Here is a 12,730-nt window from a genome sequence, read left to right as displayed (position 1 = left end):
ATGCCCTAGGACCACTTGTTCGTGGATGGTGCCATTCCTAGTGGACTGAGCCCTCCCATAGCAATTCCTTATCAAGATAGTGCTTCACAAGGTAATCTGGAGGCAGTCCCTCAGCTGAGGCTCCCTTTCCCAGATGACTCTAGCTTGTTTCAGGTTGACAGACTATCCGACACACCTGATGTCCTCTTCTGGCCTCCACACCCGGATGTGTATTCTCTTCCCATACACATATACATACACCAACACACTCCATGTATTTGCATATACAAAAACTGCAAAGTTTTACCAAGTAAGAAGCTTTGCATAAGTACCTTGTGCTAGCTGCCATTGCGACTCAAGACAATTTTTTTTCCAAGATAGAATACATACAGCTTTTACATACATTTGTAGTAATAGCAGCTAATTCTTTTCTATAAATGAGTTAATTCGTGGACCGTTAGCTCAGTATGGCTTTAGGAATATTGGATTTTGGTATCAACTGTGTATGCATCTTTCAGGGAAAGTTTTTCTGGTTTTGGGTATCTTGTTAGAGTAGAGTAGTGGTAGTCTAACACATGAATGTCTGTCTATGACTTAATGACGTGTCATTCTAAGACATCAAGAGGTGTTTGGGACTCTTGGTGTCTTAGTAAATGATCCCACATGGTCCCATGGATAAGACTTGTCTTAGAGAGCTTTTTAGCTTTTTTTCTTTTGTGGGGGGAATTACTTTGTTACAGATATCTTAGGTAAAATATTAATAAAATGAATCTCAGTGTATCACAATTTTTATAATAGGTTTTAATTTTAAAATCTTCTATAGGAAATATTTTATTAGTTGAGTATATCTTTATTGGTCTGTAATTTCTCTTACATATGCTTTTATTCCAAAGGTCTCGGCTAACAAAGGTGAAATTGGTGATGCCACTCCATTTAATGATGCTGTCAATGTGCAGAAGATTTCTAATCTTTTATCTGATTATGGCTACCATCTCAGAGGAAATGAGGTATATTTACTATCACAAAAGCACCTTGTTATGTGTATGTAACAAGCATGTTTTGTGAGGTGTACTTTGATTCTTTAAAAGAAAGCCTTTTACATGTACAAGTCATTAGCATGCCCCATGATGAAGTTTCACAAAGTAAACACATCTATGGGTCTAGAACCCACACTGAGGAAAGAAATTACCCAGAATGTTTATATGCCTTGAAAGTCTCCTTCCAGGCACCACCCCTTCCTTCCCAAGATAACCACAGTCTCACTATAGGCTAGTTCAGATTTATGTAAATAGGAGTATAGAGTATATGCAATGGATTTTTGAACTTGTTTAGTATTTTTAGTTAAATGCAGAAAAACCTGTGTCTGTTTTAGGTCCTCTACAATGGATTCACTGGTCGAAAAATCACATCACAGATTTTTATTGGCCCCACTTACTACCAGCGTTTGAAGCACATGGTGGATGACAAAATTCATTCTCGAGCCCGGGGACCTATTCAGATCCTTAACAGACAGCCCATGGAGGGCAGATCTCGGTAAGCGAGCTGCATCGTCATCTTTATGTATTATTTAACTAGCCCTTTCACTTGGGAATGTTAAGCACGTTTAAAAGTAGACAGTGGTTTACTGCCTGTGTTCCATCATCTCGCTTTAACAGTTACCAGTGTGTGGTGTCTGGTTCCTCTGCTTATCCCTCCTCCCTCACACTAGCCCCTGATATCATGATTCCTTTCCTTCTCTTTCTTCCCCCACTTATCTCTGATTATGTTCAGAAAATCCAGTCATCATACAACGTCCTTTGTAAAGCCTGAGATGTAGCTGTACAAGAGTGGCCGTCGAATCTTTATCTCAGGACCCTTAGAGAACGCAGTCTCAAATTTAAAATGTTTATTTAAAAACAATGGTAAACTGATTACATATTAGTATATGTTTAATGAAAAATCAGAATATTTCTTTTTATTCTTTTTTTATTTAAAAAATTTAGTTTTCATTTTACATATCAACCTCAGTTCCCTCTCCCTCCCCTTCTCCCGCTTTCCTCCTTCCCACCCCCCCATCTGCTCCTCAGAGGGGGTAAGGCCTCCCTTGGGGAGTCAGCAGAGTCTGGCATAACAAGTTAAGGCAGGACCAAGCCCCTCCCCACCGTATCAAGGCCGAGCAAGGTATCCCACCTTAGGGATAGGTTCATGCACTTGGGATATGTCCTGGCGCCACTGTTAGGGGCTCCCCACAATAGATCAAGTCACATGACTCTCACCCACATTCAGAGGGTCTAACTGGGTCTCGTGCAGTTTCCCCAGCTGTTAGTCCAGACTCTGTGAGCTCCCACTAGCTTGGGTCAGCTGTGTCTGTGGTTTTCCCCATCATGATCTTGACACCCTTGTTCATATGATCCCTCCTCCCTCTCTTCAGCTGAACTCCAGGAGCTCAGCCAGTGCTTGACTGTGGGTCACTGCATTGGCTTCCATCAGTTACTGGATGTAGGTTCTATGATGACAGACAGTCACCAGTCTGACTAAAGGAGAAGACCTATTCAAACACCCTCTCCACTATTGCTAGGAGTCTTAGCAAAACATCAGAATATTTGTAAGTAAGCTCAGTGGTAAGAGTGACACTGGCTACGTTTCTTTAGTGAACTAGAAGGAGCTGGATGCTTCTGCTTCTGGATTAGTTCTGTTGCAGTATTTTGCCTTTCCCTCTCTCTCCTCCCCACCTCCCTTCTTGTCTCCCCCACCCCATTTCTTCCTTTTGATAGGGTCATGTAGCAGAGGCTAGATTCAAACTCTTTCGTTACAAAGCTGTGGCTAGATCTTCTTGCTCCACCTCCAAACTTTTGGTATTGGTAGGCATCTGCCACCACTCAAGCTCAATATTGTATTTAAGAAAAATATTTTTATTACATTTATTTATCTTGTGTGTAAGCCATGTTAGTGTGGAGGTCAGAGAACAACGTAGGAATGTAGTTCTCGCCTTTCACCATGTGGGTCCTGGGGTTGTAGTGACAGGCTTGGCGGCAAGCGCCTTTACCCACTGAGCCGACTCTCTGGCCCAGTATTGTATTTTTTCATACTTAAAGTATTTGAGGAAATCTGATGTTACTTAGATATCTGATTGGAAAAGGGAAGGATATTATTCTTTGATGATTTATTAAATTGAAAAGCTACTCTAGTATTTTCTTTTTATCTTTATTTTCCAGCCAGTGGAATTCATGGCTTAGCTCAGCCTCCATTCTGTCTGACAAGTTGTCGGGTTTTGTTTTTTATGGATGGGATAGTATCCTTTTATATAATCCTGGAAGGCCTGGTATTCACTGTGTAGGCCAGGTTGGCTCTGAATTTATGGCAACCTCCCGTCTCAGCCTCCTAGGTGTGAGGATCACAGATCTGCCCCACTGTGCTTGGGGATTGGTGGTTTCCTTTTTGTTTCTCCTTCTCCCCCCACCCCCACCCCCTGTCTGTTGCGTGCACACACGTGTCTGTGCGCATCTTCCAAATAGTGTGAGTATTGGCATGAGGAGCACACAAACTAAATTAGTTTCTTTTTAAAAAATCACTTTAGAAGTGTATGGGAGTTTTGCCTGCATGTGTGTATGTGCATGGTCTGCATGTCTGGTGATAGCAGAGGCCAGATCCTCTGGAACCGCAGCTGCAGGTGATTCTGAGCTGCAGGTGGATGTCCGGAACCGAACCCAGCCCTCTGAAAGAGCAGCAAGTGCTTTAACTGTTGAGTCATCATCTCTCCAGCTCCTCCAAGTTTCGTTTACTAAAGGGTTTAATGAAAAACCTGAAGCCTTACCAGTGGATGTTTTTCTATTTATCTAGTAAATCATTGGTTTACTGGAGTGTAGGTTAGTGCCAGAGTCTTTGGCTAATGTGCAAGGTCCCGAGTTTAATCCCCAGCACTGCCACCTCCGCCAGATTGTCACAATGCAGCACTTTATAGCATAGTTGGGTCATTTGGGAAATACCAGTTATAGATTTAGCAGTGTTCTATTCCACACACACACACACACACACACACACACACACACACACACACACAAAACAAACAAACAAATAAAAAAAAAAACCCACACTTATAAATATATCACCACAGATGTGCAAGGTCCCAAGGCTGAGAGAAGGCTCAGTGGTTAAGAGCATGTCACACACTTCTAAAGGCTCTGAGTTTGGTTCCTAGTACTCATATGGTTGCTCAAATCTGTAACTCTAGCTCCCTCTTCTAGTCTCTGAGGGCACCACGCATGTAGGTGGTACTCATGGTACTCACACATACACATCAAAAAAAAAAAATCTTACCAGAGTACCTCCTAAATATTACCAAATATCTAGGGGTCAGGTTTACCATATTGCATTTTTTAAAAAATTTTTTATGGTTATTTAACTTTATTTTATGTGCATTGGCGTGAAGGTGTCAGATCCCCTGCAACTGGATCTTCAGACAGTTGTGTGAGCTGCCGTGTGGGTGTAGGGAATTGAACCCGGGTCCTCTGGAAGAACAGTCAGTGCTCTTAACCACTGAGCCATCTCTCCAGCCCCCCGTATTGCATTTTTGTTTGTTGGTTTTTTTTATTTTATTTTGATACAGGGTTTCTCTCTGTGGTTCTGGCTGTTTTGGACTTGGATATATGTAGACCACGATGGCCTGCTTCTCAGAGTGCTGAGATTAAAGGTGTGCAACACCATGCAGCCTTATTGGATATTTTTTAGAAAGCTTTGTGTAGTCAGGATATAAATAAAGGCATGGCTTGCAATTGGTGTATCTCCTAAGTTCCTTTAAAATATTTCTCAGCTTTAATTTTACATCGTGCATGTGGGTGTTAGAGGACAACTTGCTGGACTCAGTTGAACTGGATGCATCTTTACCCACTTAGCTCTCAGGGGACCTTGGGTTCAGTTGCCTTTAAACTTTTTTCTTTGAATTTTATGAGTTGAGAAAACTTGATTGTTGGTTCTGGGGAGAGCTTACAGTCTGGATGCGCTGCTTGCACCCTAGGCCTGTGACTTCCTGGTTTCTGTAAGGAGGTAATTGCATTTGGAGGCTTAATGAGATTTGGAGTTTGAGGTTTGGGTAGTAACACTTTATGGCATTATTTACTTCTAGCATCTGGTAGCTTTCCTTTTTGTGAATGTAGTAGCTGTTGATCATTTGTGTAAAACCTTTGAACTAGAGAGTATAAACTGATGAGAGTCTAATTTTTATCTGTCCATCTGCTGTTAGCTGTACAGATACTTCATATATATACTTCCAAGATACTTCTAAGATACAGATACTTCTAAGGCTATTCCGTCAGCTGGTGGTGTAGTTCCTGTAATAGAGGCAGGGTGTTTATCAACTTTCAGTATAGTAAGTTCATTATGTAGCATTGTTTGAGATTGACTTGTGAGGCTTTGTTGTAGTAATTTGTTCAGTAGTTCTTGAGTTCACAGGCGCATGTGTTACATTAGGGAGGCCATTGTTATGTGCTTGTGTGGCCATTGAGTGCATGTCACTTGGAAACTGTAATCATTCACCTACTCCATGTATTTGTGACTGCACTTATCATTTCTGGCTCAATTGCGGGGGATCTCTTATTGAGAAGCTGTTTTATTTAGAGATTGTCTGTTTAAATTCACTTTCAAGTGTAGAATTGAATTCTAGAAAGTTAAATGATAGCATGATGAGCCTTTGCTTTGTACCGCTCTGTATTTGATGAGGAAATTGTATGCTGTACTGGGGCATGTTTTCTACTTCATTCGGAGACCTGATCTATATTGAATGATTGGCTCTGCTCCTCCTCACCAGGCTAGAGGTTGCTAGGGCATAAGAATCAGAACTTGGTTCTGTACTACTACTCACTCTTGTCTTTAGTCACAGAGGCCTTGATAAGAAAAGATCAGAACAGGGCTAGTGAGATGCTCAGTGTGTAAAGGTGCTTGTTGCTAAGCCTAACGTTATGATTTCAGTTCCCAGGAGAGAACTGACCTACACGTGCAGAGACACTGGCATTTGCATATATACACAATAAATAAATAAGTACAAATCACGCTCTTGTTTTCTTATTGACAGTGATGGTGGCCTGCGTTTTGGAGAAATGGAACGAGATTGCCAGATTGCCCATGGTGCAGCGCAGTTTTTAAGAGAAAGGTTGTTTGAGGCATCAGATCCATATCAAGTTCATGTTTGTAATCTTTGTGGAATAATGGCAATTGCTAACACTAGAACTCATACATATGAATGCAGGGGATGCCGAAACAAAACCCAGGTACGTGTACACTTTATTCTGTTTGTTTAGATGTTCTTACGCTGTGGTCATGGCAGATTTAGTATGGTGGAACAGGCTGGGATTTTCAGCTTTGATAGCAGGTCTCTAAGATTACTAGTTTTATAAGGAAAGATAATTTGACTTTTCTAAAACAAGCTTAAGAGCAATTTCTCTAAGCTGCTCATCTCTGAAATAGTAAAGGTCTTGCAGAAGGAATTGTAAACAATTTTTAAAATATGCTTATTGAATATTTTTCATGTATGTATGTATGTATGTGTACTATATGCATGCGGTGCCCAGAGGCCAGAAGTTATAGATGGTTGTGAGCTGCTTTGTGTTTTCTGGGAGTCCAACCCTGGTCCTCTGGAAGAGCAGCAAATATTCTTAACCACTGAGCATCTCTTCAGCCCAACCAGGAGCTTTTCTTAAGCCTTTACTTAAAATTTATCAGCTAGGAAGGGTGAATATGTTTGTTGGCAGAAAGGAGGAACTACTGAGACCTGCGGGGACAGAGGCTGAGGGACAGGACGTTTGCTCTTCTCACCTGAAGTGCGCTAGAAGGTGGGGTCTTTAATACAGTTTTGCTGATTACTATTTCTTCCCTCTGTAGATTTCTTTGGTGCGAATGCCCTATGCGTGCAAACTGTTATTCCAGGAGCTTATGTCCATGAGTATCGCGCCGCGAATGATGAGCGTCTAGTCCTGTTGGGAGTCGAGACTGTCAATATCAGTATCTTGTTTCTGCGGTTGTCGTTTTAAAAAAATGACAGAAAGTACTACTTTTGTGATAAGAATTTTATTTGTTTTGTTTAAAGCTTTGCATGCTTTTTTTGTAAATAAACAATAAATTTTTGTAGATAGTCTTGATGTGTTATCTTTGATTCTCTGTAAAACCAGCTGGATGTAATAAAGTGTTAGTGGATGAGCTTAAAAGGAACTTGTCAGGCGAGAGTAGGGTTAGAGCTGTCTGGAAGCACTTTTAGCTACATAGGCTAATGTGTTTTGTAGGCTTATAGCTGAGCACCTTGACCTGGTTAAGAAGAAAGAAATAAAAATTAGTTACATCCATGGACATAATTGGCAGATTGTCAGTTTCTAAATCAATGAAAATGTTAACGAGGCTAACAGGCAGGGGTATGGTAATGTGCCTGTAGACCCAGTATTCAGGCTGAGACAGGAGGATTGTTAAACCGGGGAGTTAAAGGCTAGCCTGGGCAACGTAGGGAGACCTCCTCCGCCCGTTCTCTCACTCTCATTCCTCCTTTTTTTGTTTTTTTGTTTTGTTTTGTTTTAAGAGTCTCATTATGTAGCTCTGGTAAATCTTGAACTCATGACTCTCCTGCCTCACCTCCCAGGTGCTGAGAATTTAGCCATGTGCCAGAGATCTTATCCTTTCATGAAAACAAACAAGGGCCCAAGGGGGTAGCTCTGCAGTTAAGAGCACTGGCTGCTCTTCCAGAGGACTTGGGTTTGATTCCTAGCACCCACATGGTAGTTCTCATCTGTCTTTAACTCCAGTTGTGAGGGGTCTGATGCCCTCTTTTGGCCTCTGAGGGCATTGCATGCACGTGTCACAGACATACATGCAGGTAAAACACCCATACCACATTAAAGGGGGGCGGGCGTGGAGAAAACAAGCACGGGGATAAAGGATGTGTGAGTGATCATAAGGACACGTTAGAGTCCGTGGACTGGAGCTGTGTGGGTTTACGTGTAAGAGCCAGTGCTGCTGTAGGGTCATGTGTGAAACGGGGGTCAGGGGAGGCGGGGGGGGGGGGGGGGGGGGGGGGGGGAGGGGCGCTTTCTCATAAACGTGAAACCCACGGAGGCGAAGGAACTCTGCAGTCGGCTCACTCAGAGCCTCAGGAGGGAGGGGGATGCTCCCGAGCTGAGGTGTCCACAGGTGACCGGCTCTCAGCTGTGTTACTGCCTCGATGATTCCTGCCCAGTGAACGGATTAACCCTGCTGACCGGAAGCTGTGTTCTTCCTGGTCTAAGGGAGGGCCTAGTCAGACAGCATTCCAGTAGAGCCGTCTGCACCTAAAGCAGCACCCTGGTGACACGAGAGGGTGGGTTCTTTGGAGGAAGCTTTTTAGCAGTAAAATAAAACAGAATTGAGTATGTGCCAGCATGTTCTCCAGTCTTTTTTCTTTTAAGATTACTTTTATTTCTTATTTATGCGTAATGTGTTTTCTATGAACATATGCCATACATGTGTGGATGCCTGTGGAGGCCAGAAGAGAACATAGCAGACCCTGAAGCTGGAGTTACAGGCAACTGTGAACCATCCCACGTGGGCGCTGAGAACAGAACTCAGGTCCTCTGGAATTGTGGGACATGTCTAGCTTTTTTTTTTTTTCTTAAAAGCCCAAAGTGAAGGACCAAACTGAGCACAGTGACTTCCTCTTAAGTGGCTATGGAGGAGTCATAACACAAAGTCAAATGCTACATCGACGGGAGTTACAAGCCACCCAGTCAGGTCTGAGTTTTGATTCTTCGATGTGAGGTGAGGTGGAAGCTGCCCAGTCATAGGAACCCTCAGTCAGCCACGTCCTGGTGGAGGCGTGGGGCCTGGTTAATGCACAGACCTAACGCCCTCACCACTCAGTTTTAAATGGTGAGAGGACTTACCTTTCTTCACTGGTATTTCATGTAAGGCATCGACCACTGTGATTTTGGCTGATGCTGAAGCCTGTCCTTGGGAGTTGGCTGCATGGCACTCGTATTCTCCAGCGTCTTCCTTACTGAGAGGAGACACCTGTGGAAGATAAAGCTCTTTAGTTCTCTGTGGAGGGCTCCTCTTCTCAGTGGCTTCCCTGACATGGAGGGCAGGGTGAGCAGAGGGTTGGGAGTGAGCTGCCGTAAAGTCCTGTGCCAGTGGGGCTCTCCTATCCGAACGTCACGGGAGGCTCTTGTCCACAATGTGAAAGCTGAAATTTGGATAGGTGCACATCCCTGCTGGAGGGGAAGCCTTGCTGGGTGCTAGGATCCGAGTAAAACCCACAGGACCAGCGGTTAAGGGAAATCACATACTCGTTAACCAATAACCGAAATCAGTGCTTGAGCCGTTTAGTTCTCCATGAGGATTCTGTTTCGAACTTAGGCAAAGAGGATTCTCTTATTTTTTCCTAAAACAAAGTAACTTCAGCTCCTCCATTATTTCCCGCGATTGTGTCTGCAGCACCACACCAGGGATGCTCCCACGAAAAGGGAGGAAATAGTCTGGGGCAGGTGACCCATGATGTGTGTTAAGTCCTGTGTCCACTGCTGAGAATGAAACTTGCCAGCTCTTGGTACTCACCAGCACCCAGCCAGTCACTTCATGCTTTTCTGGACCACCGCGGGTCTGGATAGCCAGGTTTTCCCGGTCACCAGGCAAGAGTTCTGTCCTTTGGACTCCAGAGTGGTCCCTTTTTACCTGAGAAAACAGAAGGAGAGGCTTGGTTTTCTGCAGAGAAACATCAAGTTGGAAACACCACATCCTAGACCGCACAAGGTGCCCACCAGACTGTAATTGGATGAAGCCAGCGATCTACTCGGACCCTTCCTTTTCTAGTACTTAGGAAACAGAGTTGTTTCATTTTAGCAGTGTGGTCTTTTGTTCCGAGACAGGGTCTCACTATGTAGCTTTGGCTGGCCTGGAAGTCAGAATATAGACCGGGGAATCTGTCTGCCTGTCTCTCAAGTGCTGGGATTAACGGTGTGCACCACCACACCTGGCTTTCTTTTTTTAAAGCTTTTAATGATGTAAACAAAAATATACCTAAAAGCGAAGCTTCTGGAAAAACCATTTGTTCTTCCCTGTCTTGTATCGTTCCTCAAATTTGACCTTGGCTTCCCGCCTTGCCTTGTGTTTCTGGGCTGGGTCCCTAAAGACATCCTTGTTGACAACAGTTTTGTCGAGGGGGATGTCCACAGAGTACCTTGTGGGCATCAGGTGGTTGTAGTTATAAACCTTCACAAAGGACTTGATCTTGGATCTCTTGGCGATTTTCTTCTTGCCCATGGCAGCCATCACTTTTTGGGGATAGCGGTCAATTCCAGCCACCAGGGCATGGCTGTAAGGGCGGTCTGAGGTGCCATCATCAATGTTCTTCATGATGACGGCTTTGTGTCTGGAGTAGCATCCAGCCAGGACGAGCACCACTTTCCTGGGTTTCATGAACTTGCCCATTTCAACAGTGAGCAGCTGGTTCCCAGCAGAAAGGAAAGGAGCCACACCCGGCTTTTAAGCACCACTCACTAATGCCCTTGGACAGTTTGCTCCTTGGTTCTGAGCTTTTTGTGTCTTCTGTGCCATGTTGAACTGGCAAGTTGTCACCTAGTGCTAGTTTGATGTTTGGGACCTTGGGGGCCCTTCCTGTAACAACCTCATCAAAGAGGTTCATCAAAGAGAAGCAGAAGCTGAAGTCCAGAGCACAGTCTACGACTTTCTCTGAGGGCTAAGGAATCACGAAACAGTTCCTGAAGCTCCGAAGACTCTAACCCCAAGTTGCGTGTTGCCGTGATAAAGCCTGCCTGTTTCTGCTCATACCCTCGGCTAGATGTAGAAGGCTGTGGGTGAAGGGGAAATTCGCTTCCCTTGGTGTGTGGCCAATCCTTGCTTTATGTTTGTCCTTTCCCACCTATTTTAAAGGTCAAAGTATGCTAATAAGAACTCTGGAAAATATGTAGAGAATACAGTGGAAAGGCCCTTTCTTGGGGTAATGCATTTAGCAGCTCAGTTTCAGTATAAATATTTTAAGGCTTGTGGTAACGGAATTAAAAAAGTACAAGAAGCAATATTCTTTAATTCCATCTAGGCCTCTTTAAGTGCCAAGGCAGTGTTTATTTTGATTGTCTTTGTAATGAGATGGCCGTGCAGCGTCGGGTTCCTTTTTTTCTATAACAAAGTGCATGCTCATCTTTTTCTAGGCTTCCCCTTGCGTTCCCCGAACGCTGACAGAAAACGAGGTATCTAGTGTCTCGAATGAAAGCTATGAAGACATGCACAGGCAGGCATTTTTTTCCTTGAATCCTCCTAGCTGCTGGTGAAACAGTTTATGTTAATAAAATAGGTACTATCTGGGGAGAAGCATTTTATCGCCAGGGCCTGCAGTCTCCGTGTAGGGTAGATAGGGACCAGAGCATCCCTGCGGCTAGATGGCTCTCCAGTTCAGCTCACAGGGAGCTCTAGGTCAAAAAGTAGGGTGCAGATCAATTGAGGGAGACACCCATGTCACCCTCTGTCTCCTCTCACAAGGATTCTTTGAAAAAAAAATCCCATTATTCACAAATAGTCAGCTGGGGGAGAATCAGAGAGCCCGTGAGGTCATTTAGGCATCTAGCTGTTTTATTTTAATCTGTTTTGCAGGATCTCTTGACGCTTAGCTCAGGTTGGCTTCAGACTCACCACCCTCCAGTCTCAGTCCCCCCAGGACGTACTTCATGACACCTGGCTCTGAGTTTGGTTACAACAGATTTTTCCAGAATCTCGTTATTGTAAATAAGGGACAGATTTTAGAAAGTACCAGCGACTCCAGAACTCTATACATCTTTGGATTCAGTTTCTTGTTAGCACCATTATTTTAATTCTCACTGATGTACGTACATGTGAGTTTGGGTACCGCTGGAGGCCAGAATCTTTGGCTCTCGCAGCGCTGGAGGCAGAGACAGTTGTGAGCTACCTGACGGGTGCGGGCACCAAACTGATGCCCGGCCCACGGTCCTTGCCTTCTCACCCTTCTGGTTTCTGCTCAGACTGCTGGGATTATAGGCTCCTGTCACCACACTCGCCCAGCCTCCAGTAATCTCTTTTATCCAGACCCTGTTTCTGTACTTAAACCAGATCAGAAACAGCATATGTGGTCTGAAATAGGTCTGAATTCCCAACAGTCTGGCCTGGCTGCAGGAGCGTGGAGAGGCAACAGCGGCCTATGCAACTATCTGGGTCAGTGACTTCAGATATTTTGCCATGGCCCAAACAAAGCAATCTTTTTTTTTTTTTCAAGACAGGTTTTTTTTTCTTTTTTTAAAAATTGCTTATTTAAAGAAATAAAGCATAACCATCTCAGAATATACTATAATAGTTCAGTTCATTTCCATGGTTCCCATGCTCCCAATTTACTAAGCAGATCTTGCCTTTTTTCTACTTCCCATGTAGATTAGATTCATGTATGTCAAGACAGGGTTTCTCTGTGTAGCTTTGGAGCCTGTCCTGGAACTAGTTTTTATAGACCAGGCTGGCCTCGAACTCACAGATTCTCCTTCCTCTGCCTCCCGAGTGCTGAGATTAAAGGTGTGTACCACCACTGCCCAGCACAAAGCAATGCTTTTTAAAGTGCATTGGGATTTGGGATATATCAAACTGCTATATGATACCTTAATAAGAAGTAAATGTGATGCTTTGACACATTCTGAGTTCTGGTTTTTATTTCCTATGAAAACACCGGAAGCAATTGCTGTATTAGTTCCAGGTCTCTCTGATGGTTGTATGCTGCCGTTGGGAGCCCACTGCTTTAGGTCATGTG

The 12,730-nt window shown here is 43.9% G+C and overlaps 3 protein-coding genes across 3 annotated transcripts in view; 1 reads left to right on the top strand and 2 right to left on the bottom strand.

Annotated features, from left to right (window-relative positions):
* Positions 1–7,084, top strand: part of Polr2b (RNA polymerase II subunit B) — a 43,873-nt gene extending 36,789 nt beyond the window's left edge. The window contains exons 22-25 of the mRNA XM_038317528.1: positions 873–986; positions 1,352–1,512; positions 6,026–6,221; positions 6,832–7,084. Of these exons, the coding sequence (XP_038173456.1) occupies positions 873–986; positions 1,352–1,512; positions 6,026–6,221; positions 6,832–6,921 (561 nt within the window). The 3' untranslated portion in view covers positions 6,922–7,084. The remainder of the gene's footprint in view (positions 1–872; positions 987–1,351; positions 1,513–6,025; positions 6,222–6,831) is intronic.
* The window catches only part of Igfbp7 (insulin like growth factor binding protein 7), a 60,723-nt gene continuing 54,991 nt past the window's right edge, over positions 6,999–12,730 (bottom strand). Inside the window, exons 3-5 of the mRNA XM_038317543.1 lie at positions 9,523–9,639; positions 8,853–8,979; positions 6,999–7,251 (exon numbers count right to left, since the gene is read on the bottom strand). Of these exons, the coding sequence (XP_038173471.1) occupies positions 7,232–7,251; positions 8,853–8,979; positions 9,523–9,639 (264 nt within the window). The 3' untranslated portion in view covers positions 6,999–7,231. The remainder of the gene's footprint in view (positions 7,252–8,852; positions 8,980–9,522; positions 9,640–12,730) is intronic.
* Positions 9,647–12,369, bottom strand: LOC119805602 (60S ribosomal protein L27-like). Its single transcript, XM_038317544.1, has one exon. The coding sequence runs from the start codon at positions 10,393–10,395 to the stop codon at positions 9,985–9,987; it is 411 nt and encodes a 136-aa protein (XP_038173472.1). The 5' UTR covers positions 10,396–12,369; the 3' UTR covers positions 9,647–9,984.

The sequence above is a fragment of the Arvicola amphibius genome, chromosome 1, assembly GCF_903992535.2.
Source record: "Arvicola amphibius chromosome 1, mArvAmp1.2, whole genome shotgun sequence".
NCBI lineage: Eukaryota > Metazoa > Chordata > Mammalia > Rodentia > Cricetidae > Arvicola > Arvicola amphibius.
This window is presented reverse-complemented; position numbering and strand designations above follow the sequence as displayed.